Source organism: Jaminaea rosea (genome assembly GCF_003144245.1).
Source record: "Jaminaea rosea strain MCA 5214 unplaced genomic scaffold BDZ90scaffold_17, whole genome shotgun sequence".
Lineage (NCBI taxonomy): Eukaryota > Fungi > Basidiomycota > Exobasidiomycetes > Microstromatales > Jaminaea > Jaminaea rosea.
In genome coordinates, this window is record NW_020289991.1 from 1 (window position 1) to 22414 (window position 22414).

At 60.0% G+C, this 22414-nt stretch overlaps 7 protein-coding genes across 7 annotated transcripts; 3 read left to right on the plus strand and 4 right to left on the minus strand.

Annotated features, from left to right (window-relative positions):
- Positions 1–728: 728 nt before the first annotated feature.
- On the minus strand, positions 729–1647 carry BDZ90DRAFT_86543 (hypothetical protein). The gene has a single exon (XM_025509900.1). The coding sequence runs from the start codon at positions 1491–1493 to the stop codon at positions 909–911; it is 585 nt and encodes a 194-aa protein (XP_025359466.1). The 5' UTR covers positions 1494–1647; the 3' UTR covers positions 729–908.
- A 1-nt stretch (position 1648) lies between these two features.
- On the plus strand, positions 1649–2709 carry BDZ90DRAFT_86568 (hypothetical protein). The gene has a single exon (XM_025509901.1). The coding sequence runs from the start codon at positions 1803–1805 to the stop codon at positions 2448–2450; it is 648 nt and encodes a 215-aa protein (XP_025359467.1). The 5' UTR covers positions 1649–1802; the 3' UTR covers positions 2451–2709.
- A 630-nt stretch (positions 2710–3339) lies between these two features.
- On the minus strand, positions 3340–7974 carry BDZ90DRAFT_281859 (RNI-like protein). The gene is made up of 3 exons (XM_025509402.1): positions 5518–7974; positions 5173–5408; positions 3340–5062 (listed from the first exon to the last, which is right to left on the minus strand). Exons 1-3 carry the CDS (start codon positions 7890–7892, stop codon positions 3612–3614), a joined length of 4062 nt encoding a protein of 1353 aa, XP_025359468.1. The 5' UTR covers positions 7893–7974; the 3' UTR covers positions 3340–3611.
- A 539-nt stretch (positions 7975–8513) lies between these two features.
- Positions 8514–10520, plus strand: BDZ90DRAFT_234473 (hypothetical protein). Its single transcript, XM_025507033.1, has 3 exons — positions 8514–9354; positions 9433–10067; positions 10182–10520. The coding sequence occupies exons 1-3, from the start codon at positions 8700–8702 to the stop codon at positions 10344–10346; spliced, it is 1455 nt and encodes a 484-aa protein (XP_025359469.1). The 5' UTR covers positions 8514–8699; the 3' UTR covers positions 10347–10520.
- Positions 10521–11091: 571 nt separating this feature from the next.
- BDZ90DRAFT_228575 (hypothetical protein) lies at positions 11092–12306 on the minus strand (the record flags this gene model as incomplete). Its single annotated transcript, XM_025504817.1, has 1 exon — positions 11092–12306. One exon carries the CDS (start codon positions 12304–12306, stop codon positions 11092–11094), a length of 1215 nt encoding a protein of 404 aa, XP_025359470.1.
- Positions 12307–13589: 1283 nt separating this feature from the next.
- On the minus strand, positions 13590–16123 carry BDZ90DRAFT_234475 (putative ser/thr protein phosphatase 2A regulatory subunit A). The gene is made up of 5 exons (XM_025507034.1): positions 15795–16123; positions 15452–15700; positions 15015–15366; positions 14460–14928; positions 13590–14369 (listed from the first exon to the last, which is right to left on the minus strand). Exons 1-5 carry the CDS (start codon positions 16101–16103, stop codon positions 13832–13834), a joined length of 1917 nt encoding a protein of 638 aa, XP_025359471.1. The 5' UTR covers positions 16104–16123; the 3' UTR covers positions 13590–13831.
- Positions 16124–16482: 359 nt separating this feature from the next.
- BDZ90DRAFT_224013 (hypothetical protein) lies at positions 16483–21944 on the plus strand (the record flags this gene model as incomplete). The annotated part of the gene is made up of 5 exons (XM_025504599.1): positions 16483–18017; positions 18234–20194; positions 20258–20378; positions 20462–21112; positions 21194–21944. The coding sequence occupies 5 exons, from the start codon at positions 16483–16485 to the stop codon at positions 21942–21944; spliced, it is 5019 nt and encodes a 1672-aa protein (XP_025359472.1).
- Between the last annotated feature and the right edge of the window lie 470 nt (positions 21945–22414).

Consider the following 22414-nt stretch of genomic DNA (forward strand, 5'->3'; position numbering starts at 1 on the left):
CACAAGACCACACAAAGGCTTTCCAGCCCAGAAGTAGAAGGCGCAGGCACAGAGGAAGCACAGAGCTACAGGCACACCAAACCCGCTCAATCAAGCCCTCTTTCCCACCCCAAGGTAGGGCCAACGCAAGGCAAATGCAGCGAGAGAGGCAGCACTCAGCTACAGCAAACTTGATTAACGGATCAGGCAGATCCCGCCACGTGGTATAGCGTGACGGGAGGTCCGTGCACCATGACGACGTGTATCGTGGGTGTCACGTGGCGCTTCGCCGCCCCGTTTCGGCATCCGCTGGCATGGTCTCTCTCTATCTTGTTTCTCCTCTCTCTCATGGACTGATTGATTGCCCTCGTCTACTAGTACGTTGGACCCTCGCGGCACCCAAGTGCCTTGCTCACGACAACATCTCATAGAGACCTGCAGCTCAACGCAGTCGCGGACGGCCATCCTGTCTCCCTCGGGCGCCGCCTTGCTCACGCTTACAAAAAGGCCGCCTTGACCCGCTACGATCTCCGACCCTCCGCACCATGAAGCTCGTATTCAACAATTGGTTCATAAAGGGAACTGTCTATCTGTTCGAGACCCCATCGACCGAGTTCCAGGACGAAATTCGCCGCTCACATCGCTCTCACGCACCTGCCGATCAGCCTGTCGGCGGCAGCGGTGCTGCTCGGGCAGAGGGACAATGAGCCTGCGCACTTCGACAAGGGCAAGTAGGCGGCGGAGGCTCCCAACCCTGACAACGACTGCGACGACGGCAGCTGTGTTTTTGCGGCCGTCAATGGCCGGGTCCACGAGACGGATCACAAGATCTGCAGCCTTACTGTTGCGCCCTCGCTGCAAACCAGCATACGCGGTATCTGCCGACGCTCGTCCGAATGATGATGCATTCGCGGAAATCGTAACGCAGTTCAATTCGATTGAGTCGCTGCTTTCAAGCTCTTGGCGAGCGTCATGATCGTGAAAGGCCTCAGAGAGTGCCAGGTCCCCGTCGCCGCCTCTTCGGTATGTATCGTTTTGAACCCCCTCTTGGGCCAGTAGTCCCCTGTAAGAGCGATGCAAGTTTGTAGAGACATGTTGATCGGCCCACGGACTGCGACGAAGAGGTGTTCTTCGAGCGTAAAGAGCGCACGGGATACCAGTCCTGTTCGCTGTCGCGATGGATCAGCAGACGCCAGCTTGATCTCGAACCAGGGACCTTTGCTGGACGTCGGCTCAGGACAGCGAGGTCCGTTGGGCATCGGAGCTGCTGCGACTGCTGCGACCAAGCTTCCGCCCGCAGCATCTCTGACCAGAGCTACCAGCGCGTCGTCACCCAATGCAAGCGTTATCGGGTCGTCGACGAGCAAACGAGGCTTGCTCAGATCCCACTCTTCCGGAAACCTGCTCTTCGTGGCTGCAAAAGCTCGATTGATGAGCTCGACTAGCTCGCCATTCAGCGCTGCATCTTTGCTGACGTCGGAAGATGTCTTGATCTCAATGATGGCGTCTGCCATGCAGTGAGCGCGCAGTCAAGAGTCGTTGCGAAGTGGGAGCGAGGGGTGGGGAGTGGACAGGAGGGCGGATGTCGTTCGAGTCATTTCGGAGAGACGTGGCTATCAGGGTCGGCGGTGGAGTTGCATCGACCTCCACCTCGGATTACGTAAGTGACCCGCCATCTGATAAACCGCCTCAGCGCCCGACCCCTCGTATGCTCACGTCGCAAGGCAACCATGAACAAGCATCGAAATGCGTCAGTAGCTACCTTGCCACTGAGGCTGTCAACACCTGACCTCTTGGCTTGACGAAATCGCACCACCTCGCTGATGTGCAAGGCTAGCGATCATCAAGTGCAGACATTTGGGTTGCCGCGGATACGGCTCGCATGTCGCGAACGCAAGCACATGCGCGCATTCACGGTCAGCGTCAGGAGGCACACCGGCCAAGAACAGCCTAAGCAAGAGCAGCCTGAATGGTACTTGCGACGCATTGAAGATGGTGTAACACTGCAGTGGGGGGCCTCGACGAGATTGCCGCCAGACTGCGGGAGTGTCCGCGGAAGGCGCGTTTCGTGGGCTCTTTGCTTGCGTCCCTTCGGATCAGCGGCCACTCTTCCATCGTGGGTGACTCAGCGTCAGTGCGAAAATCAAACACGGGTCACGGCCTGGATCAATCGGAGAATCGACTTGCCCTACGAACGCCATCTGCTTCTTGCCTGCGCCACACAGATGTTGCGACTGTGGCTCTTATGTCGATTGTGGCGCACGGTCGGGCAGATCCGTCTTCACATTGCTTGCACCCCGCGGCGGATCAGCGCAGCTTTGTTCCCCTCCTGGTGGCCGCAGCAACTGCGTATCACAAATGCATTCACAGATCGATGCGCAGCGCCAGGCTTTACGATCTCTTTTCAAAGCTTTCACATCGCTTTGCCCTGGCGACACTTCTCTCCCGAAATGCGCTGGCAAAGGCGCTGAAGTAGGCGCAACATAGCGCAGCCATCGACTCACGAGAGATAGGATGATCAAAGCATGCGGGATGAATGGGAGAATCGAGCGGATCTCGATGGTAGTCAGGCACCCGATTGCACTACGGTGGGAGTATCGAGATGATACGATCTGTCTAGTCCTCGTTTTGCTACCGCCTCCTCGTCGCCCGCCACTACTTGATGTCTTCTCGCGTCGAGTCTCCCTTGCCCTCTCCCTACCATATCAACGCTACCACTGCCTGCCTCGTAGCGAGCGACAGCGCCTGATGAGCCGCACAGCTCGTCCTCGTACTCATCACGACGACATGCCAATCATCGTGTGAGTCGACGTGCAGGCTCCCACTCCCGACGTCCAGGTGTCGGCCGTACTGACGCGGCTACACCTCGCCCACTCGTCCCGCGAAGGGCCCCTCCCGAGGGGCTCAGCGCCGAGCAAGTACTGGCATTCAGGGAGAACCTCTGGCGGCGTGAGTGCACACGCGTGACCCGCTGATGACTGAGCTGACCTATCTTCTCACCCTTTCCCTCGCGCAGAGCTCACCTCCCCCATCCTGTTTGCCACCTCCTTCTGGACCGACGACACGCTCATCGTCCGCACGACGTGGGGCCACTGTTTCGGCAACACGGACATCGAGGGTATGCCGGCTCTGATCGAAGTCTTCCAGCCGGACCTCCCTCGTATTCCGGCTTCGGTCACCTTTGTTCCTTTTAGGCAGGGCGACGAATTCTCGGGTATCAGGGTGCTCGCCAGATTGCAGTACACGGGACTTTGGGTGCTGGCTAGGGTGCCGATGGAACTGCCTCTGGCGCCGCATTGAAGAGCAAGTAGGAGGGGGCAACTCTTGGCCGCAATTTGGCTACTTTTTATCTGCCGTCACGCTGATGCTAGATACAAGAGCAGATACCAGACATGAGGCATCTCCCGATACAATCTCCTTTGCATGCTACGCCAAATTGTGACAGCCAGACTCCTCTTGCCTACCTACGCGAGGGCAGCAACGCCTGCGACTAGCACCAGTCACTCACGCACCCTCGGCGAAGGGACAAGCACGAATGAACATTGGCAGGAAGAGAAGCGTCTCGAGATTCGTGCGCGCGCGCGCTTGCGTTTGTGTGTCTGGAATCGTATGGTATCTTGGTCCGTTGCTCGTCAGTCCCCCTGCCGCACCCCTTCCTCTGGCCTCGCCGTAAGGAGGAGTTGTCTTCTCAATTCGTCGCCACTGGTACCCACCTCGGCCAGTGCGTCCGCCTCGCGAGAAGCAGACTCCGCCGCTGCAGCCGCCGCCTCTGCCTCCGCTGCCGGGTCCTCTCGATCACGCTGCCACTCCTGCTCGCTGCCGCTGCCGCTACTCGCGCTGCGCCGCCTCCCTTTACCCTCAGCCGCGCCGGGAGGGGTGGGGGACTCTTGCTTCTCTTTGCTCTGCTCATCCTCCTCACCCCGACGAATAGGCGGTCGCGTATCCCTTTCCTCGCCTTCTTGCCCCGTCGGCTGGTCCTCGGAGTCGAAGTCCTCGAGACGAGAGTGGGCGGGACTCTCAGAGTCCTCGCGCAGTAGCATGGCTCGAGCCTTGCGGAAGACTTCGCCCTCCTCGTCCACCATATCGCGCGCCCGCTCCTCTTCTGCAGTATGGCCGTGAGCGTGGCCGTGAGCGTGTGCGTGCAGAGGTACTGATCCTTCTTGCTCTGCCTCCGCATGCTCGAGAGAGGCCACTTGAGATGGCGATGATGATAATACTGCGGAGGGTCGGCCAGAACCTTGAGGCTCGGAGTCGGAATTGCGCTCTTGCTGATCTTCGTCCTGGTCCTCTTCTTGCTCCCGTCCCCTCTCGGCCAAACGCGCCGACGACGATGAGCCTGCCCCGCGTTCTCCATCTCCATCCTCGCCCACGCCAGATGAGGCGACGTCCTTTCCGCTTGAATCGTCCCGCCCCTCCCTTTCCTCCCGCTGCTGCTGCGGCTCCATCTGCTTCTTTTCCCTGCTAGCAAAGGACGCCACAAGCTCTCCCGTGATTCCCACCAACCGCTCTTGCGCAAGGAGGGCGCGATGCAGCAAGGTGGTTGGGTCGTCCTGCACTCTCTTCGTCGTCGTCGTCGTCGTCGTCGTGTCCTGTCCTTGCTGCGCATCCTCATCGATCAGCCCGGGAGGGTCTGCTGCTGCTGCTCCTCGATGTCCGGTATCGTTTTGCCGCTGTGCCTCGATGAGGCGGCTCAGCTGCTTGCTCAAGCGCCTACTCTGCGCCACCAAGTCCTGGAGTAGCTCGTCGTCTCCCGCACTCGCAGTCGCAGTCGCAGTCGCAGGATCAATCGCCCCCCTCTTCCCCTCCAACACCTCGAGCAGAAAATCGCCACACTCCTTCGCCGCGCGTAGGAGGGCTTCATTCTCCTCCTCTTCCCCTCCTCCTTGCTGGCTATTACGAGTGATCTTCCTCGCACTCGCAGTCGCGATGGCGCTGGCTCGTTCCCTCTGCTGCTCCTGCTCCTGCTCCTCCTTCTCCTTTGCCACTCGCGCAATCGTCGAGCTATAGATGGGCGCGGCGACAGGCGCCGTAAGTCCGCGAGAGGTGGCTCGTTTCTGTGCTAGGCGGGTATTGCGGATGCAGGCTGGCGGGCGAGGGGAAGGAGCGCAACATGGATCAGATCAGATCAGGTCAGCTCTTCTCTTCTCATCTCCTCATCTCATATGCGCCCACCGGAATCTTTCGCCCACTCACCCATCAATATCTCCCGACTAATCTCCATCCCCCTTTCATCACCCGGGGTGACCTCTACGTCCAAACACCTAATGGTGCGATTCCCCTCCAAGCCACGAGCGAGGGAGAGGATCCCCTCGATATCGATGGAGGGGTTCTGAGTTAGGTCTAGGTGGAGCAGGGAGCGGGCTGCAGGTAGGGCGGAAGCGAGGAGGAGGCAGGAGGGGGTGGAGAGGTTTGTGGAGTTGAGGAAGAGACTGCGTGGGGCGGGCGGAGGAGGGGCAGGCGAAGGGGGCCGGGGGGGAAGGGTGTTAGTCAAGTCTGGCTGCATCAAGGAGAGGTCAGGTGGTGCGATCGCAGACGTACCGTTTCAACCCTTTTCCCCTCTTCAGTGCCCTCCCCAACGCCCGAACCGCTTCGCCTTCAGGGCCGCAGCAGGGATTATGGCTCATATCCAGCGTTTCGAGCGTCGTGTTCTCCCCGAGGACCTCGGCGAGCCCAAGTAGCCCCGAGGAGTCGATGGAATTATCGCTGAGGTTGAGAACACGCAGCGTTTTGTTGCGGCGGAGGTAGGGAAGGAGGTGGAGGAGACCACCTGTAGAGAGGGAGTTGGTTTTGAGGTCGAGGGTGAGGAGCGGAGAGAGGGAGAGAGGGGGACGGGGCGCGGCATGGGGATGGGGGAGGTTGGGTTTGGAGGGATCAGAGGCAGACCCATTAGCGAGGGCATTGACGCCCAGCTTGCCCGACAGCGCGGGGCCTGGCTCTGCATGATTGATCTCCCCTCCCCCTTGCGGACTCCCCAGCTCGACGCTCTCCACCTTTCCCTCCTTCTCCTTGTCCTCCCCCCAGTCCACGAGGATAGCCGCAAGCCCCGCCGCGCCCTGTGGACCGATCCTGTTCCTCCTCAGGCTGATGTGCTTGAGCGCCGAATGCCGTACGCCCTCGGCCAGCAGGGCTAGCGTAGGGCCGGAGCGGAGCGAACAGTTCTCTAGGCGGAGCGAGGTGAGATTTGAGCCGTCCCCGCCGTACCCGCTCCCAGAGGAGGAAGAGCGGAGAAGGGGCGCGGGGGGCATGAGAGGTTCCGCATTGGAGGAGGAGGACGATGAAGAGGCAGAGGCTGAATCCGAGTCCGAGTCCGAGTCCGAGTCTGCGTGTTCTGCGTGATCCCCATGCTCATCCGAATTCCTGGGCTTCTGAGTGCTGACGCGCGGCGCGTAGGAGTCGTGGGACCCGTTGACCTTATGTTGCTCAGCGTGTGGATTCGCCTCCGGATCAGCATTGCGCTGCTCGTCCCTCTCCCTGTCCTTCTCCTCCCCTACGCCCTTCCCATTCCCAGGAGGCCGTGCGTCGCCATTCCTCGTCACTTTCTCCTCCCCGCCACCCCTTCTCAACCCAGCCACAACCCCCTCCACCCCTCCCCTGCCCAACGGACACTCACTCAAATCCAACCCCTTCAAACCCTTCATCCTAGCCAGAAACTCTCCCACCCCTCTCCATCCTCTTACCCCCACTTTGCGATTCCCCGCAATACTCAACGACCCCACCGTCCCCGATACGAGGAGGGCGTGCAGTACGAGGAGCAAGGTGGCGTCCGTTAGGCCGCAATGGTCTAGGGTGAGCTTCTGGAGGGTGGGCAGAGGGACTGAGAGGAGGTCGCAGATTGGGAGGAGGGAGTGGGGCGCGAGTGGGTGAAGAGAGAGGTCTAAGCTCTTGAGCGGGTTTTGGGCGACGAGGAGGGACAGGATCGCTGGTAGGGGCACCTCTTCTCGGGCGCGACAGCAGGAGATGTAGAGGTCTTGCAGCTCGGTGGGTGTCCAGGGCGTGGAGCGACGGGAGGCGAGTGATTGACGATGTTGAGCTTCGATGCGTTGTTTTGTGGGGGATTCGGAGAGGGGGGGAAGGGAGGAGGAGATTGGATAGACGACCCTTAGTGAGGAGACGTGGAATTGGACACGACGGAGCTGCGTGGACGGGGAGGAGGGGGCCGGAGGCTGTTGTGGTGAAGTGGTAGAGAGGAGCGAGGAGGAGCTTGAGCCCCCCGCCGACTGAGTTGCACCCGGCCTCTCCCCGCCAAGGCCTGCGCCGCGCTGTTGCATCCCTGCCTCAACGCCGCCCGTAGTACCACTCCATGCGGCCCCAGCGGCTCCTACTGCCCGCTTGATCATCCCGCCTAACACGCCGGCCGAGCCCATGCCCATGCCCGGTGGGGGAAGGGGTACCTGCACATTGACGCCTTGCAGTGCGAGCCGAGTGTTGAGATTCTCGATTATGTCCCGGCGAAAGCTAAAGGGCTTGGCGGCCGAGGGAGAGGGGGAGGGCTTGAGGATCGAGCGGGTCGGTGGGCGGGGACGGCGCCGGCGTGTGTGATGGGGGTGAGGAGATTGCTTTGGTGGGAGGAGTGGGGGAGAAGAGGGCGAGGGGGACGACGATGGTGATGATGATGATGATGCTTGGGGCGCGGTACGAAGAGGGACGCTGCGTGGTGATGGTGATGATGAGGGCGCTGCATCGCTGAGGTTCTCACCCTCCTCTTCTTTGCCCGGCTGCTGCCCATCATCCCCCAATCGCGCTTGCGGATGCGGTTGCGATTGCGCATCATCCCACGAAGTGCCAGCTCCTCTTGAAGTCGATGCCGAGGTCGAAGGGCCAGCAATCGCATCCTCTTGTTCATCTAGCCTCGCATCCTTGACGTCTTTGGCATCCGAAGCTATGCTTGAGCTTGCAGAGGAAGACGTGCTCATGCTGATGCTGATGCTCTCGCTCTGCAGGGAGGAGACAGCATATAGGGGAGGTTGTGCAAGTCGTGAGTCGTGAGAGTGAGTGACAGTCGAGAGTGACAATTGCATCGCGGGGCGGACTCGGACTGGACTTGGACTTGGGACTCGGACTCGCACTCTCAGGGTCTCGTCTGACAGATGGCTCACTCCGCACCGCACCGCCGTCGCCGCCGCCTCGACGCAGCACCAGCCACGCGAGCCAGAGGAAGAGGGGCGGCGTCGAGCAGAGGAGGATAGGTCAGGCAGCGATGGAGGTATGGAATCGATGCAGTGACGAACTCGACGAATGATCAAGGTGAGTGCGAGTGGCCTCGACGATGACATATCCATCCTCGCTATCGCTCAGCTTCAACTGATCACCTTGCTTGTTTCCACGCCTCGTCTGTGCCGTGCCAGCCTCTCACCGCTCGTCCCTCGTCGTTGCACGCTGCGTCCGCGCCGCGCCGTCGCGAAGAAGACAAGACTCGTCGACGTCTGTCTGCGCTCAGGCCCGCCCGCCCGCCCGCTCGCCCCGCCCCGCCGGCCGCACGACTGGCGGATCTGCTTCGCATTGGCTGTTTCTCTTCTTCTTCTCCACCACTACCACAGCAGAAGCAGAAGAAGAAGAAGACCCTCAAAGGCGATAGGCATCCATCCGCACGCCAACCCCTTCCTTCCTCTCCCTCTCCTCCTTAACCCCTCCTCCCCCGACCACCCCCACCACCACCACCACCACCACCTTCCTCTTCCTCCGCCCACCAAACCCACCGACCATCAAGAAACAAGAACAAGATGTCCTCCCCCTCCCCTACCCCGGACATCCCCGCCTCCTCTCCCTCCCCCTCCGCTGCCGCCTCCCCCACGCAAACCCAAACCCTCTCGCTGCGCGCCCTCCTCTCCACGAAGGAAGCAGGCGTAATCATAGGCAAAGGTGGTTCCAACGTTGCCTCCCTTCGCGAGTCTACAGGCGTCAAAGCCGGAGTGAGCAAAGTGGTCCAAGGGGTACATGATCGTGTATTGAGCGTTACGGGTAGCTTGGAAGGGTGTGCAAAGGCTTTTGGATTGATTGCAAAGTGTATTGCTGAGAATCCTGTCGTGGTGGGGGTGCCCGCTCAGCAGCAGCAGCAGCAGCAGGCTCAGTCGCAGGCGCAGGATGCAGACGGCGACGCCGAGGGGGAGGGAGTCGCTTCTCCCTCTGCAGCAGTCTCACCCCTCATCGCCGTGCGCCTTCTCATCTCGCACAACCTCATGGGAACGATCATCGGCCGCCAAGGGCTCAAGATCAAGCATATTCAGGACATCAGTGGGGCGCGTATGGTCGCTTCCAAGGATATGCTGCCTCAGAGTACCGAGCGCATCGTCGAGGTGCAAGGTAGCGCACAGGGGATTGAAGTGGCCGTGCGAGAGATTGGAAAGTGTTTGGTAGAGGATTGGGAGAGGGGACAAGGTGCGTGCTGATGAGAGGTCGCTTTTTTGACTGTGCATATACTCACGTTGGAATCATTCGCCCACGCCCCGCCAACAGGCACCATCCTCTATCACCCTGGCTCCACGGAAGGGGCAGGCATACTCGCGGCAGGAGGGGCGGGTGGCTTGCACCCTCAGACGGGCTCGTCGACCTCCCCCTCTTCCACGTCAGTCAAGGGCGCAGGCGCAGGAGCAGGCGCAGCAGGCTACCTCGCAGGCACCATGGGCGGTCTCTCCCTCGCAGCGAACGCAGCCGGGGCTCGACGTGCTTCGAACAACCACCATCGTAACAATGGCGCAAATGGGTCAGCAGCAGCCGTAGCCGCCGCAGCGGCGGTCGTCACGCCAGGAGGTGCATTGAATGTCCCCTCCACCGACCTTGCGGGCGCCACCTCTGGCTCCCCCTCTTCTACCTCCCCCTCCATGTCCGGCATGCCACCCGCCCTAGTGGACGCCTCCTCCCCCCCTGCCCCAGCCGGCTCCTCCTCCGCCGCGACGTCGGGCTCCGTTCTTCGCACTCAAAACATCTCCATTCCGGCGGACATGGTTGGTTGTATCATTGGGAAGGGAGGGTCAAAGATCACCGAAATTCGACGATTGAGCGGTAGTAGGATCTCTATTGCCAAGGTGGCTCACGATGAGAGTGGGGAGAGGATGTTTACTATTCAGGGGAGTAGGGAGGGGAATGAGAAGGTGAGTATGCGCGGTTTGGGGCGTGATGGGGAGAGAGGATTTGACTGATTCATGTGAGATACCGTCTCCCTTTCCCTTTTGCCCCTCGCCCTCGCTCGCTCGCTCCCATTACAGGCCCTCTTCCTCCTCTATACGCAGCTAGAGAGCGAAAAGGAGCGTCGCACCCAGACGGAGAATGAGAACAACGACAATGCCAACGCGAACAAGGAGAGCGATAATCTGGCTGGAGCTGGACCTGGACCTGGACCTGCGGCTGGTGAGGTCGCGGAGAATGCTTGATTGCTTGCACGCACGAGGTAGAGGGATAAGAATAGAGAGAGGGCGGCTGAGTCGGGAAGCAAAGAGAGGAGAGAGGGGCGCGAGGTGAGTGACGACTACGCACGGTCAGAGCGACGAGGAGAGGATGATGACGAGGGCGAGGACGGCGTGAAGGAAGAAGAAGAAGAAGAGAGCAGCCCGTGTCAGCTTCCACTCTCAACTCCAACCCTTTTTCTCTTCTCTTTCTCTTTTCCTGATCTGATCACCACAAAATCAAAAGCGAGCTACCATCTCATCATTCGAGCCGATCAGCCGCGAGCGACTGGACGAGGTGTACTGCTGAACGAGGTCGTGGCCCTTGAAGCTCACCCGCCTGGGCCTTGATCCTCGTGCTCAAGCTCAGCTCAATTTTCAACCCCCACGGTAGCATCAGACAGACCTGCGTAGAGGCACGGCACGGCACACCCAACGAGATCAATCATCGCGGGTGGAAGTCGACCCTCGAGACAATTCACCTCGCTTCACCTCGTCTCGCCTCGCACGCGCACATTGCTGAGAAGTGATGGCAGCAGCGAGTAAAAGAGAGAGTGTATATATCGTGGTGGGGATAGTTGGAAGGTAGGAAGATAGAAACACAAAATGAATGACCTCCCATCGCCTCCTCTCATCGCTGCGCAAGCGCGAAATTGATTGAGCTCCCTTGCTCGACCCTCCATCGTACGCGCCATCTGTCCTCCTCCTCCTTCTCCCTCTACCCGGCTCTCATCTAACGATGATGAGGGTACATCTGTCCGTGCCCATGGCCATACTGACCCTGCCCAGCAGGATCATAGTCGTAGCGTTGTCCCTCGTCGTACACGCCGCTAAAGTGCTGCTGCTGGTGCGACTGCTGCTGCGCCTCGTACCCGTGCTGCGGTGCGTCGTACCCCACGCCGGAGGGATAATGCTGGTCATATCCGCTCGCGTAATCGGGTGGGTATCCCTCCCCCATACCCATGCCCATGCCCATCCCACTCCCGTGCCCATAAGCCCCCGCCCCAGTGAGGTGAGCCGTCGAGTCATTCTCTACCATCTTTGACCCATAACCCCCCGCCACACCCGCACCACCCGCACCGTCCCTCATGCTGGCCACATCGTCCTCCTCCTCGCCCATATCGAATCCAGCGGCCCCCTCCCTCCTCCTCGCCGGCAATGGCTGCATGATAGCTCCATCCTCATCTTCCCCAGCAGAATGCTTCAGCTCGGGCCACTTAATGTCATTTCCATCCGCATCGTCTAACCCATTACGGTTACCGCAGAACTTCATGAGGAAGAAGACGAGACCGCCCAATAGGGCAAGACCGCCGACTACGGATACGCCGATGATTAGCGGGGTGTGGTTCCCGCTCGACGAGTCGGAATCCGCACCATCGGATGCCGAGGCGGCACTGGGTGCCGTGGTGGGAGCGGCTACGACCGAGGTGACGACGATGGTTTGCCCACCCGCGTCCGTGGTGGATAGCACGCTCGTTGCACTAGCCGCTGCGGCTGCAGCGCTGGAAGAGGATGCGGCAGCAGCGTCGGCTGAGCTGGAGGCAGCGGCATCGGCGCGTGAGGACGAGGCGGCAGCTTGGCTACTCTGACGCGCCTCGCTCGAGCTCTGTGCCGCTGCTGCGGCGGCGGAGGAGGAAGAGGCGGCGGCAGCGGCGGCTGAAGAAGAGGTGGCAGCGTTGTCTGCTGCAGCTGAGGTCGAAGTGGGGGAACCTTGCTTGCCCGTGCTGCTTAGCGTGGATCCACCGCCGTCCGTTGAAGTAGGTGAGGTAGTCTGGCCACCGCCCCCACCGAATAAGAGACGTTTCACCCGCTGTGGGCGCTGGTGTACGTTGGGAGGGGAGAGATGGCGCGCCGCCTGCGTTGGAGAGAGGGCAGAGCTGGGCGTGCTGGTGGCTAGGAGGGTGAGGGTGAGGGTGGCCAAGAGGAGGGAAGAGTGAGTGAGGCGCATGATGAGTGGAGTTGGAGTAGGGTTGAGGGGGTGAGGGGGTTGCTAGTCCGGTAGTACGTGGGGTTGAGAGGTGCTCGAGGTCCTGAGGATGTTGATGCGTGTGTGTGATGTGATGTTGATAAGAGTAAGGCGGAGGATCAGCCTGAGCCTAAGACTGAGCCTGAGGAGGAGGAACAGGATCGCGTCGCCTACGAGAAAGCTACCAGTAGCTCAGCAGGGCTTGTATTGCGAGTCGCAAGGGCGAGTGGGATGACCGTCGTCACGAGGGTAGTGTCTAGCAAGATCGTGATCGCAATCGCGGTTGCGATGATGGGATGATGACAACGAGGTAGAGGGGGAAAGTGTCGATTCAGGGGTGTGTGTGCAGAGAGCGTATTTCGTGGATCGTAGAGTGAGGGGGGAGCCTTGAGAGTGAGAGTGAGAGTGATTGAGAGTGGAACAAAGGAGTGATCGGGAATGAGCAATGGGAATGGATCGGATCGATTGAAAGAGAGGAGCTCGATTCGATTCAACTGAACTGAACCAAAGCGCCGCCCATTGTCCGGCGGCCAGCGTCCAGCCTCCTGCCTCCGACGTCGAGGGACCAACTCACAACGAACAAACACTTGGAAAGGAACACACAGCCCATCCGCCTTCGCCTCGCCTCGCCTCGCCTCGCGTCTCTCTTCTCTCTGCCCCTGCTTCCTGCTTGCTTCCTCGTCCGCCCCGCGCGAGATGCGTGCGTGTGCGCCGCCCCCCCTTTTTCTCATTTCAGCCACAATCCTATCCTTCCCCCCTCTGGCAGGGCGCCTCGCAAGAGGGGCGGACGTGCGATGCTCTGTACGGGGCGCAGCGCAGCGCAATGAGGCGCACGACGTGAGTCCGGCGACCAAAGGCGAGCGGGGCGTAGGGGAGGCAGAGAGAATGCACACAGCACAGCAAAGCAGACAATACGGCAGGGCACAGCACGGCACGGCGCTTTGACTTCATTGGATCGGCGACCATGGTTTTCGAAGAGACGACAAAGAGACTCGACTCGACTCGACTCGACTTGGTGGTGAGAAGGAAGCTTCTGGTGGTGGTGATGATGATGGTGGTGGTGGTAGTGCTGCGATTTGGATACACGATTGACGTCGCGCGTGGCCTCTGGCTGTAACTGGCACCACACCTACCGGTATCTATTCTTGGAATCCACGTACTGCGCTGCCCCACGCTACTCCACGCCAGGCTACGCTACGCTGGCCAGACAGGGTGGGCAGGCTCGACTTGGCTACCGCGAGCAGCAGGGGAGGACGGTATCAATCATCATTCTTCCTCCTCCTCCTCCTCCTCCTCCTCGTCGTCGTTACGCTGCATTTCGTGTCATGTCTGTATGAGAAGATCAAACCCAAGTCTCATATTCATGCTCAGATCCCGATCTCTCAGCCCGAAGCACAAGCGTGAAGCGTAAAGCCATCTACACGTCTCCGCACTATTGCCTCACTTCACCGCACTGAAACCACACCACCTTCCATCTACCTCCTCCCCTCCTCCGCACCCCCTCCCTCTACGCGCTCCCCAGCGGCTTAGCCCCTCCCTTCCCGACCTCCTCAGCAGCATTCGTCCCCCTCTCCTCCAACCTTGCCTCACTAATAGGCAACTCCACCTTCCCCTTCTCAGCCCTCGCCGCAACCTCCCCCGCCTGACCAGCAAAGAAGCGCACATCCGCATCCCCATCGGCTTTCAGTCTCTCCAATGCCGGGAGGATCTGCTCAGAGACCACGCTGCGACCAGTAGGGTCAGAGGAGAGGACGGCAGATAGGACTCCAAAGGCTTTGCAGACGTTGAAGCGGATGTTGGGGATCGGGTCCGATGAGAGGGAGAGGACCGTTCCTAGGACCGACGACGAGGTGGAGTCGCCCTCAGTGGAAGAGGAGGAGGGAGGCGAGGGAGAGGTGATGACGGCCACGCTTAGGCTGGGTGCCATGGTTGTGATGGCGAATATGGTTGTCATGCGATACAGGTAGTTGGGGTGATGTCCCATTTGAAGGACTTTGGGGATTATACTGGTCGACGACCAGGTGACGCCGAATACGTCTGTCAGCCTGGCGCGAAGAGGGAGAGCAGCGGAGTGGAGTGGTTAGGATGCGTCGTCTTCGTCATTGTGAGGCGTGGACACGCCGCGCCTGACTCACTTCTTGAGGTTGACAGTAGCCGCCTCCCTAATACTGAAAACGGTATCCCCCAACCAACTCATGCACAGCCCGCTCAATTGCTCATCAAAGAACTCCACACCGAGCTGTTGTGCCAGTAGCGGGATGTACTCAATGATAGCCTGCCTAACCCTCCACTGTTTATCCTCTGCCAGCTCGACAATGGCCGGCAGCAAGCTCTGACTGAGCAAATCGATGCCAATGACCGAGTTGACCTGGTCCAGCTTGGAGATGATGTTGAGGCGCACGTCGGGGAACTCGTCTTTGAGGAGCTGGAGGAACAAGGGGAGAAGATGCTCGATTGTAGCGTCTTTTCCGAGCAGAGGGGCAAGACCGCTGATCTGCGTGCCGAGGGAGGCACGGACGTGCTGGGATGTGTCGGTGGAGAGATCGCGAACGCAGGGAAGGAGACGCGCGAGGATGATGTCCGTTGTGATCAGGTTAGCGAAGCCTGTGTGGTGTGGGAGGGGGAGGCGATGAGCGAGCTGCGGAGTGAGGGAGTGAGAAGTGGATCGCATCCTAGCGTCGCAGGCTCACCAGGAATCTGTCCCGCCCCTGCGGTCCTAACTTCCGCCTCATTATCCTTCAGTAGCGCCACGAATGCCGCAACCAAATCATCCCTAACCACATCCTCTCCCACGGCGCTGGCGAGCTTAACAAAATGGTCGGCCACCATGTACCTGACCCGCCAGCTCTTGTCCCAAACAGCCTGTCGGATGGAGCCGAGGAGGTATGTCTTTGTCTCTGCGTGCGGGAGGATCTCGGCAATGGCAATCAAGTCCGAGACGGTTAGGAGACGCACGGAGTCCTGGTCGTCGGTGCTGAGCTTGCGGTATAGGGGGATCATGTCCGCGATTACGGACGAGGGGGAGAGCTCTTTTGCGAAAGCCTGGCGTGCACGGGAGGGCGTGGAGAGTAAGCAACCCTAGCCTCTGGCGATACCTCTGTCTGTACGCGCACGCTCCCCTACTCACCCCCAAATCACGCGCGGCTGCCCTGCGCACCATGGGCGTATCGTCATTGCAGAGTGCTCCAAACATCTTTCTCATCTCGTCTTGTGTGCTCGTTCCCACCTTGCCGTAGATGGCGGCAAAGAGGCTTGCGGCACTGGTGCGGGATGTGAACCAGTCGCCTCCTGAGAGTCGTTTGAGCAAGGGAAGGTAGTGTGCTTGAATCTGGGGCTCGGTGAGGACTGTGGCGATCTTGGTAATCGAGTCGGATGCCTGTGCGAGGACATGGCGTGGTGAGTGGGCGGGGGAAATGGATCAGCTTATCGTGAGAGGCGGATGTATGCATGCTATATGCTCGACGACCCACCTTCTCCCTAACACACGTCTCCTCGACAGCAGCCAGATTCTCGAGCGGTCCCAAGAGGAGATGGGCATATTCTGGCCCACCGAGGTACTCCACAAATCCACTGCCCAGCTCCTCAGCAAGTGCGAGCAATACCTCATCCTCATCATCTAGCGAGTCTTGGAGGAAAGGGATCAATTCATCGCGCGCACGCTCCGGTCCCAAGGCGAGGGCGATGGTAGAGATGCGGTGGATGGCGTTTAGGCGGAGGGTCACATCGTCTGATTTGAGCTCGTCGATAAGCAGGGCGATGGGTGCGAGTGGGTCGTCCATGCTGAGCTAGCTAGGTGATTGTGATGATGATGATGATGTGGTTGTGTGTTGGCGAAGACGCGCCCGTCGACTTGATTGGACGACGTCGTCCCGCTCGGTGGCTCGAGCTCGCCGTGATTGGCCTGACGAGCCTCGTCAGCCACGTGGCGTGGCGTGGCTGCACCTCGTCTCGCTCACTGCCAGCCTCCACCGCCGTGCTCTGCAAAGACACACAGGTGCGTCAGTCCGCCCTCGTCTTCCGCGGAGCACAACGCAATAATACCACCACACTGCTTTTGCTACGAGGGCTAAGCAGGGCCAGGCAGCAATCAGAGGAAATGAGGCCTTACTCACCACGATCAAGCAGCAGCAAGCGTCGCTGTCCAACTCATCCCGCGAGATGACCACGAAACCAGACATCAAGGGGAACGGCTCCTCCTCCTCCTCGCCCTCATCCCCCCCATTTATCCGCATCCGCCTCCTAGCAATAGACCACATCCTCACCACTCCCACCACTCAGGACCGCCCCACGTGTCCCTTTCTCCCCTCCGGCCAACTCCTCTCCAAAGTGCCCCTCCTCCGCATCTTCGGCTCTACCCCCTTGGGACAACGTGTATGCCTTCATCTCCACGGAGTTTTCCCTTACTGCTACGTCCCTTACGAGGGGAGCTTAGAGCCCGAAAAGGTACTGAGCTACGTACAACGATTGGGCGGGGAGCTGAATGCAGCTATCAGTGCCTCCTTGCGCAATTCCCGTCACGATGACAGCTCGCACATCGTCGCCATCCACTTGGTGAAAGGGGTGCCATTCTACGGCTTTCATGTAGGATGGCGCTATTTCCTCAAGATATCCTTTGTGGACCCTAGCCATAACTTCCGATTGGCGACCATCCTCCAATCAGGGAGAGTGATGCGAACCGTATTCCAACCGCATGAGATCCATATCCGTTACCAGCTGCAATGGATGTTGGACTACAATGTCTTTGGGTGCGGGTACGTCGATTTGGAGGTGGCGAGTTTTCGCTCCCCGCTGCCGGAGCCGCGAGAGGGGGGATATCACCACGACGAAGACGAGGAGAGCAGGGAGCGCTGGGACTCTCGTTCCGTCCCTCCGCACCTGATCCAGCAACACGCCCCTCGCACCTCCTTCTGTGAACTCGAGCTAGACGCAGAAGCCCGACACGTACTGAATCGTCGTTCACTACGCGCGAGGAGCTTGCACCACGACTTCGATCTCGAGGAGCAGTTGCATGGCGGCAACGGCGGCGTAAACGAGAAGCTCGTGCCTAGCTTGACGGGCTTGTGGGAAGAGGAGAAACAGAGACGCATCAAGGCCGGTCAGAGCGGTACGCCTCCCGCTCCTACTTCCAAGGAGGGGGGAAAGAGAGCCTACGCTAGAGGGGAAGGACCAGAATGGATGGCACAACATCGATACGCTCAGCTGCTCGAGGCTAGGATGGCACTCGATGCACAGGGGATGAAGAAGAAGGCGAGCGATCTCACTCGCCCTCACCCGCTTGACGCGCACATCTCTACCACGTTTGAGAGTGTGGAGATTTTCCACTATTCGGCTGAGGAGCTTGCAATGGGGGGCGGACAACGAGTCGAGGGAACGCAGCTGTCTAGTACGTTGTATAATTTGGAGCATTCCGGGAGTCAGAGCCAAGGACAGGGGCGAAGAGGGGCGAGGGAGAGCGGCAAGGGGGACAAGGAGGACGAGGACGAGCAGGAATGGCTCGACGCAGAATGGTTTGGCACTCAGGCCTTTCGTGAAGATCTGGCCGAATTGGAGCGTCAGCACGAGGAGAGCGACGAGGGGGAGGACGTCGACGGCGACATCGCGCACGACGAGACTGCTGAGCGTAAGATGGAGGGAGCTTCGCCCGCGATGCAGGACAAGACGGCTCAGCCTGGCACGCCGAGCAGGAAGAGGGAGTACACGCCCAAGACGCCCACAAGTCAAACTCCCCTCGCAAGGCCGACGCACACGCCCTTTGTCGCGCCGCGCTCGGCCTTCAAGACTCCCAGCAGGCTCGCGACTACCCAGTCCGCCGTGCGCTTTGCTTCACCGCTGAAGCGACGGCGGGATGCGCGGGAGGGTGACGGCGATGAGGAGGAGGGCGAGGAGCACGGGAAGCACCTTAGCTCAAGTCAGGAGGCTGGTTCCGACGACCTGCTCAGTCAGGAGGGCTCAACGTCGTCGCTCCACCCTACGTCGCAGCAAAATGGCCACCCAGAAGTAGGCGTAGGCACAGCATCAGGTCAAGCAACTCGATCGCAATCGCACTTTTCGCCCGAATGGTTCACCGCCCATCTGCGAGCACAGACGCGCTGGCGTGAGTCGGCCCACTCGCAGGTCCTCAGCCAGCGGCAAGCAACGCAGGGCGCAGCAAAGCAGGGCAACGATTCCTTAAGCCAAACAACCCCACCCTTCTCCACTGTCCCTGCCCTCACACAGCTTGCCCGCTCATCAGGCACAAGCACAAGTGCGACGCACGCTTCCGCATCTTCCTCGTCCTCCGCCTTTCAGCCCGCCCTTCCTAGCTTCCAAGGCCGCGAGCCAAATACCTACCTGTACGCGATACCCGCCCCAACCAAGCTAGAGGTAACCGCTTCCATGCAGCTCTTCGGCCTGTCCCCCGTCGAATATCAGGATCCCTACTATTCGGACCCGCGGGACGTTCCCACGCACGCGAGGGAGTATGCGGGGAGAAGCTGGCGATTTGGGAGTAAGACGATTAGGTGGTTGCCGGACTGGCCGGGCAGCGAGGCAGTGCCAGCATGTGAGATGAGGCCGCAACAAAGAGCTAGAACGGAGGAGGGACCCACCTTCTCGACCTGGGTGTACGGCCCGCCACCACCCACCCGACTAGCCATTGTAACGTGGGATCGACAGCAGCGCCGCAAGCGCAAGCGCATTGCCCGCTATCGTCGCCGAATTGCCTCGCAGTCCAACCTCGCGCCTACACAGGCCTCCTCCTTTGGCTTCAAGATCAGCCAACGAGTCGGAAGCAAGGCACAGCCTCGCACGCATACGGTCGCCAAGGAGAATCAACACATGACCTTGCTCAGTATCGAGGTGCATGTCAATACGCGCGGATCTCTCCTTCCCGACCCGAAGAAGGATCGAGTGGAAGCGATCGCCTACTCGTTCCAGAACGAGGACGAGCAGAGCATCGACCCTTCAGCCGCAGCTTCCGCCTCGCCCTCCCTACCGGGGTTGCGCACCGGCCTCATCCTGCTCGATGATACGGACGAGCCGCTGAGGGCAGATCGGCTCGGCCTCACGCACCTTCCGTGCACGGTAGTCGACACGGAGCTGGACCTCTTCAACGCCCTAGTGGACGTCGTACGCCAGCTAGACCCGGAGATCCTCGCCGGCTGGGAGATTCACAACGCCTCGTGGGGCTACGTCATCGATCGCGCGCGGCACGAGTTGGGCTACGATCTTGTTCCGGAGCTCAGCCGCGTCAATAGCCTCTCGACGGGCATGGCTGGGGGTAAGGCAGACAATTGGGGATGGACACAGACGTCCGCCCTCAAGGTCACTGGGAGGCATATCCTCAATGTGTGGAGGTTGATGCGCGGTGAGCTCAACCTCAACGTCTACACGTACGAGAATGTCGTTTTCCACCTACTGCGCTCCCGTGTTCCGCGTTTTCCTCACTCAACCCTCACAACATGGTACACTTCACGTCGCCCACATCAAGTCTCCCGAGCCTTGCGTTACCACCTCTCCCGGTCCAGCACCACCCTGCACATCCTTCACGCCTCTGAACTCATATTTCGCACAGCAGAATTCGCCCGTATATACGGAATCGACTTTTTCTCCGTCCTCTCTCGCGGATCTCAGTTCAAGGTGGAATCAGTCATGTTCCGCATCGCGAAACCGGAGTCTTTCCTTCTTCCCTCGCCCAGTACTAAGCAGGTGGCGGAACAGAATGCGGCAGAGTGCCTGCCACTTATTATGGAGCCGCAGAGCGCTTTTTACAAGGGGCCGCTGCTGGTGTTGGACTTCCAGAGCTTGTATCCGAGCGTGATGGTTGCGTACAATATCTGTTATTCGACGTGTCTGGGACGGGTGGCAAGATTTGATGGGAGGGAGAAGTTTGGTGAGTGCGCGCCGAGAAGGGTGGTGCGAGCGAGCTGAGGCTGATTGTCTGCGCTCACGCCAGGCATCACGGAGCTCAACCTGCCCAAAGGCCTCCTCACCCTGCTCAAGGACGACATCAACATCTCGGCCAACGGGCTCATCTACGTCAAGCCACACGTAAGGCGCAGTCTCCTCGCCAAGATGTGAGTGTCGCGCGAGGTCCCCATGAAGGCGGGATCGTTCCAGCCTGACGTCCCTTCCTCTCGCGACGCCGCCACGCACCCAGGCTCACCGAGATCCTCGACACGCGTGTAATGGTCAAATCTTCCATGAAAGGCCGTAAGAGCGACAAGCCCTTCATTCGCCTGCAGAATGCGCGTCAGCTCTCCTTGAAATTGCTAGCAAACGTCACCTACGGCTACACCTCTGCGACCTTTTCCGGCCGCATGCCCTGCGTGGAGATTGCAGACTCCATTGTGCAGTATGGACGCGAGACCCTCGAGAAGGCCATAGCCCTCATCCACGCGACGGAGAAGTGGGGGGCACAGGTGGTGTACGGGGACACGGATTCGCTCTTCATCTACCTGCCGGGGAAGAGCAAAGAGGACGCATTTCGCATCGGTAACGAGATTGCGGATGGGGTGACGGCGCAGAACCCTGAACCGATCAAGCTCAAGTTCGAGAAGGTATACCTACCCTCCGTCTTGTTGGCCAAGAAGCGTTACGTTGGGTTCAAGTACGAGAGTCTGGAGGAGGTCACGCCTGAATTCAATGCAAAGGGCATCGAGACTGTTAGAAGGGACGGGTTTCCGGCTCTGCAGAGGATGTTGGAGGCGTGTATTCGCATCCTGTTCACAAGCGCGGATCTCAGCCTGGTGAAGCGATATTGTCAGAGGCAGTGGGCAAGCATCTTGCGCGGGGACGTCTCACTTCAGCAGTACGTGCGGTGCGCGACGTGAGCTATTCAGAAGCAACTGCTGACCTCGTCCTCCCCCTCCCTCGCGGTGCGCATCCGCAGATTCGTCATCGCAAAAGAAGTCCGTCTTGGCGGATACAGCACCAACGGCGTTCCCCCTCCAGGCGCAGCCGTCTCCACCCGCCGGATGCTCCTCGACGCCCGCTCCGAGCCGCAGCACGCGGAGCGTGTCCCCTACCTCATCACTCAGGGCGAGCCGCGCGCAAAGCTCAACGATCTTGCCGTAGAGCCCCACGTCATGCTCGCCAATCCGGCACTACAGCTCGGTGCTGGTTACTACATTACAAGGGGGATCATCCCGCCGTTGACGAGAGTTTTCAATCTACTCGGATCGGACGTCGAGAGCTGGTGGAGGGAGATGCCTAAGCCGTTGAGCGCGGCGAGTGATGCGCTGACCGCGGCGGGCAACACGACAACATCATCATCATCTCCATCTGCTGCGGCTTCACGCCTTACGCTCACGGACCACTATCGTCCCTCCATCTGCCTTTCGTGCTCGCGACGCACCACCCTCCCCCTCTGTCTGGACTGCCAAGCTTCACCGCCCTCCACGCTTCTGCGCGTCCACTCGGCCCACGCCGAGTCACAGCGAAGACTTGAAGCGGTCGAGTCGGTGTGCAGGCATTGTAGTCGGATGACGGCGGGCGGATTGGGCGCCGGTGTGAGCCCTTGTGTGAGTACGGATTGCCCCATTCAGTGGGAGAGGGAGGGGGCGAGAAGGCGAGAGAAGAGGGAGAGTGAACGATGTAGGCGGATAGAGGTTGCGCTTGATGAGCGGGAGGGCACGCTGTAATTGCGATTTCATTGATACCCGCAGGTCGACAACGCGCAACATCGAGGCGGCCATCGGCTCGAAATGGACGCGAGCCATCAGCTTCGGCGACGCTCGCTCAGCCATGACACGCTTTTCCGCTCGGCCCCCTGGCTGGCTCGCTCGCTGTTCGCTTTTCGCTTCTCGCCTTTGCTACCATCCATCATCACCCTAATCACGCTCACTTAGAGCTTGCCAGCCAACAGGGTGATGCATATATAGCCTTTAAGCTTTTTTCCTCGCATCGTAAGCTTCACCAGCCACAACACAACACAACCAAGCGCACAGTATCAACCAGCCTCGCACGCCCCTGGAGCAGTAGCGGCGGTGGCGGCGGTGGCGGCGTTGCACTCAGCACGCACCTGCTCCTGCACCTGCTCCTGCTCTGGGGGATTCATCATCAGCGATTGGCGTACCAAAGGGAGCCGGCAAGAGCATTCAACGTACGGCCT

Bases quoted from the DNA above. Each gene is read 5' to 3' on its own strand.
- BDZ90DRAFT_86543 (XM_025509900.1), bottom strand. From the start codon at position 1,493: ATGGCAGACGCCATCATTGAGATCAAGACATCTTCCGACGTCAGCAAA.
- BDZ90DRAFT_281859 (XM_025509402.1), bottom strand. From the start codon at position 7,892: ATGAGCACGTCTTCCTCTGCAAGCTCAAGCATAGCTTCGGATGCCAAA. The intron at 5,409-5,517 runs GTACGTCTGCGA...CGCCCCACGCAG, and splicing joins AGGGGAAAAGGGTTGAAACG to TCTCTTCCTCAACTCCACAA. The intron at 5,063-5,172 runs GTGAGTGGGCGA...CTCGCCCGCCAG, and splicing joins TAGTCGGGAGATATTGATGG to CCTGCATCCGCAATACCCGC.
- BDZ90DRAFT_234473 (XM_025507033.1), top strand. From the start codon at position 8,700: ATGTCCTCCCCCTCCCCTACCCCGGACATCCCCGCCTCCTCTCCCTCC. The intron at 9,355-9,432 runs GTGCGTGCTGAT...CCCCGCCAACAG, and splicing joins GGATTGGGAGAGGGGACAAG to GCACCATCCTCTATCACCCT. The intron at 10,068-10,181 runs GTGAGTATGCGC...CTCCCATTACAG, and splicing joins GTAGGGAGGGGAATGAGAAG to GCCCTCTTCCTCCTCTATAC.
- BDZ90DRAFT_234475 (XM_025507034.1), bottom strand. From the start codon at position 16,103: ATGGACGACCCACTCGCACCCATCGCCCTGCTTATCGACGAGCTCAAA. The intron at 15,367-15,451 runs GTGAGTAGGGGA...CGTGCACGCCAG, and splicing joins CAGCCGCGCGTGATTTGGGG to GCTTTCGCAAAAGAGCTCTC. The intron at 14,370-14,459 runs GTGAGTCAGGCG...TCTTCGCGCCAG, and splicing joins GCTACTGTCAACCTCAAGAA to GCTGACAGACGTATTCGGCG.
- BDZ90DRAFT_86568 (XM_025509901.1), top strand. From the start codon at position 1,803: ATGTGCAAGGCTAGCGATCATCAAGTGCAGACATTTGGGTTGCCGCGG.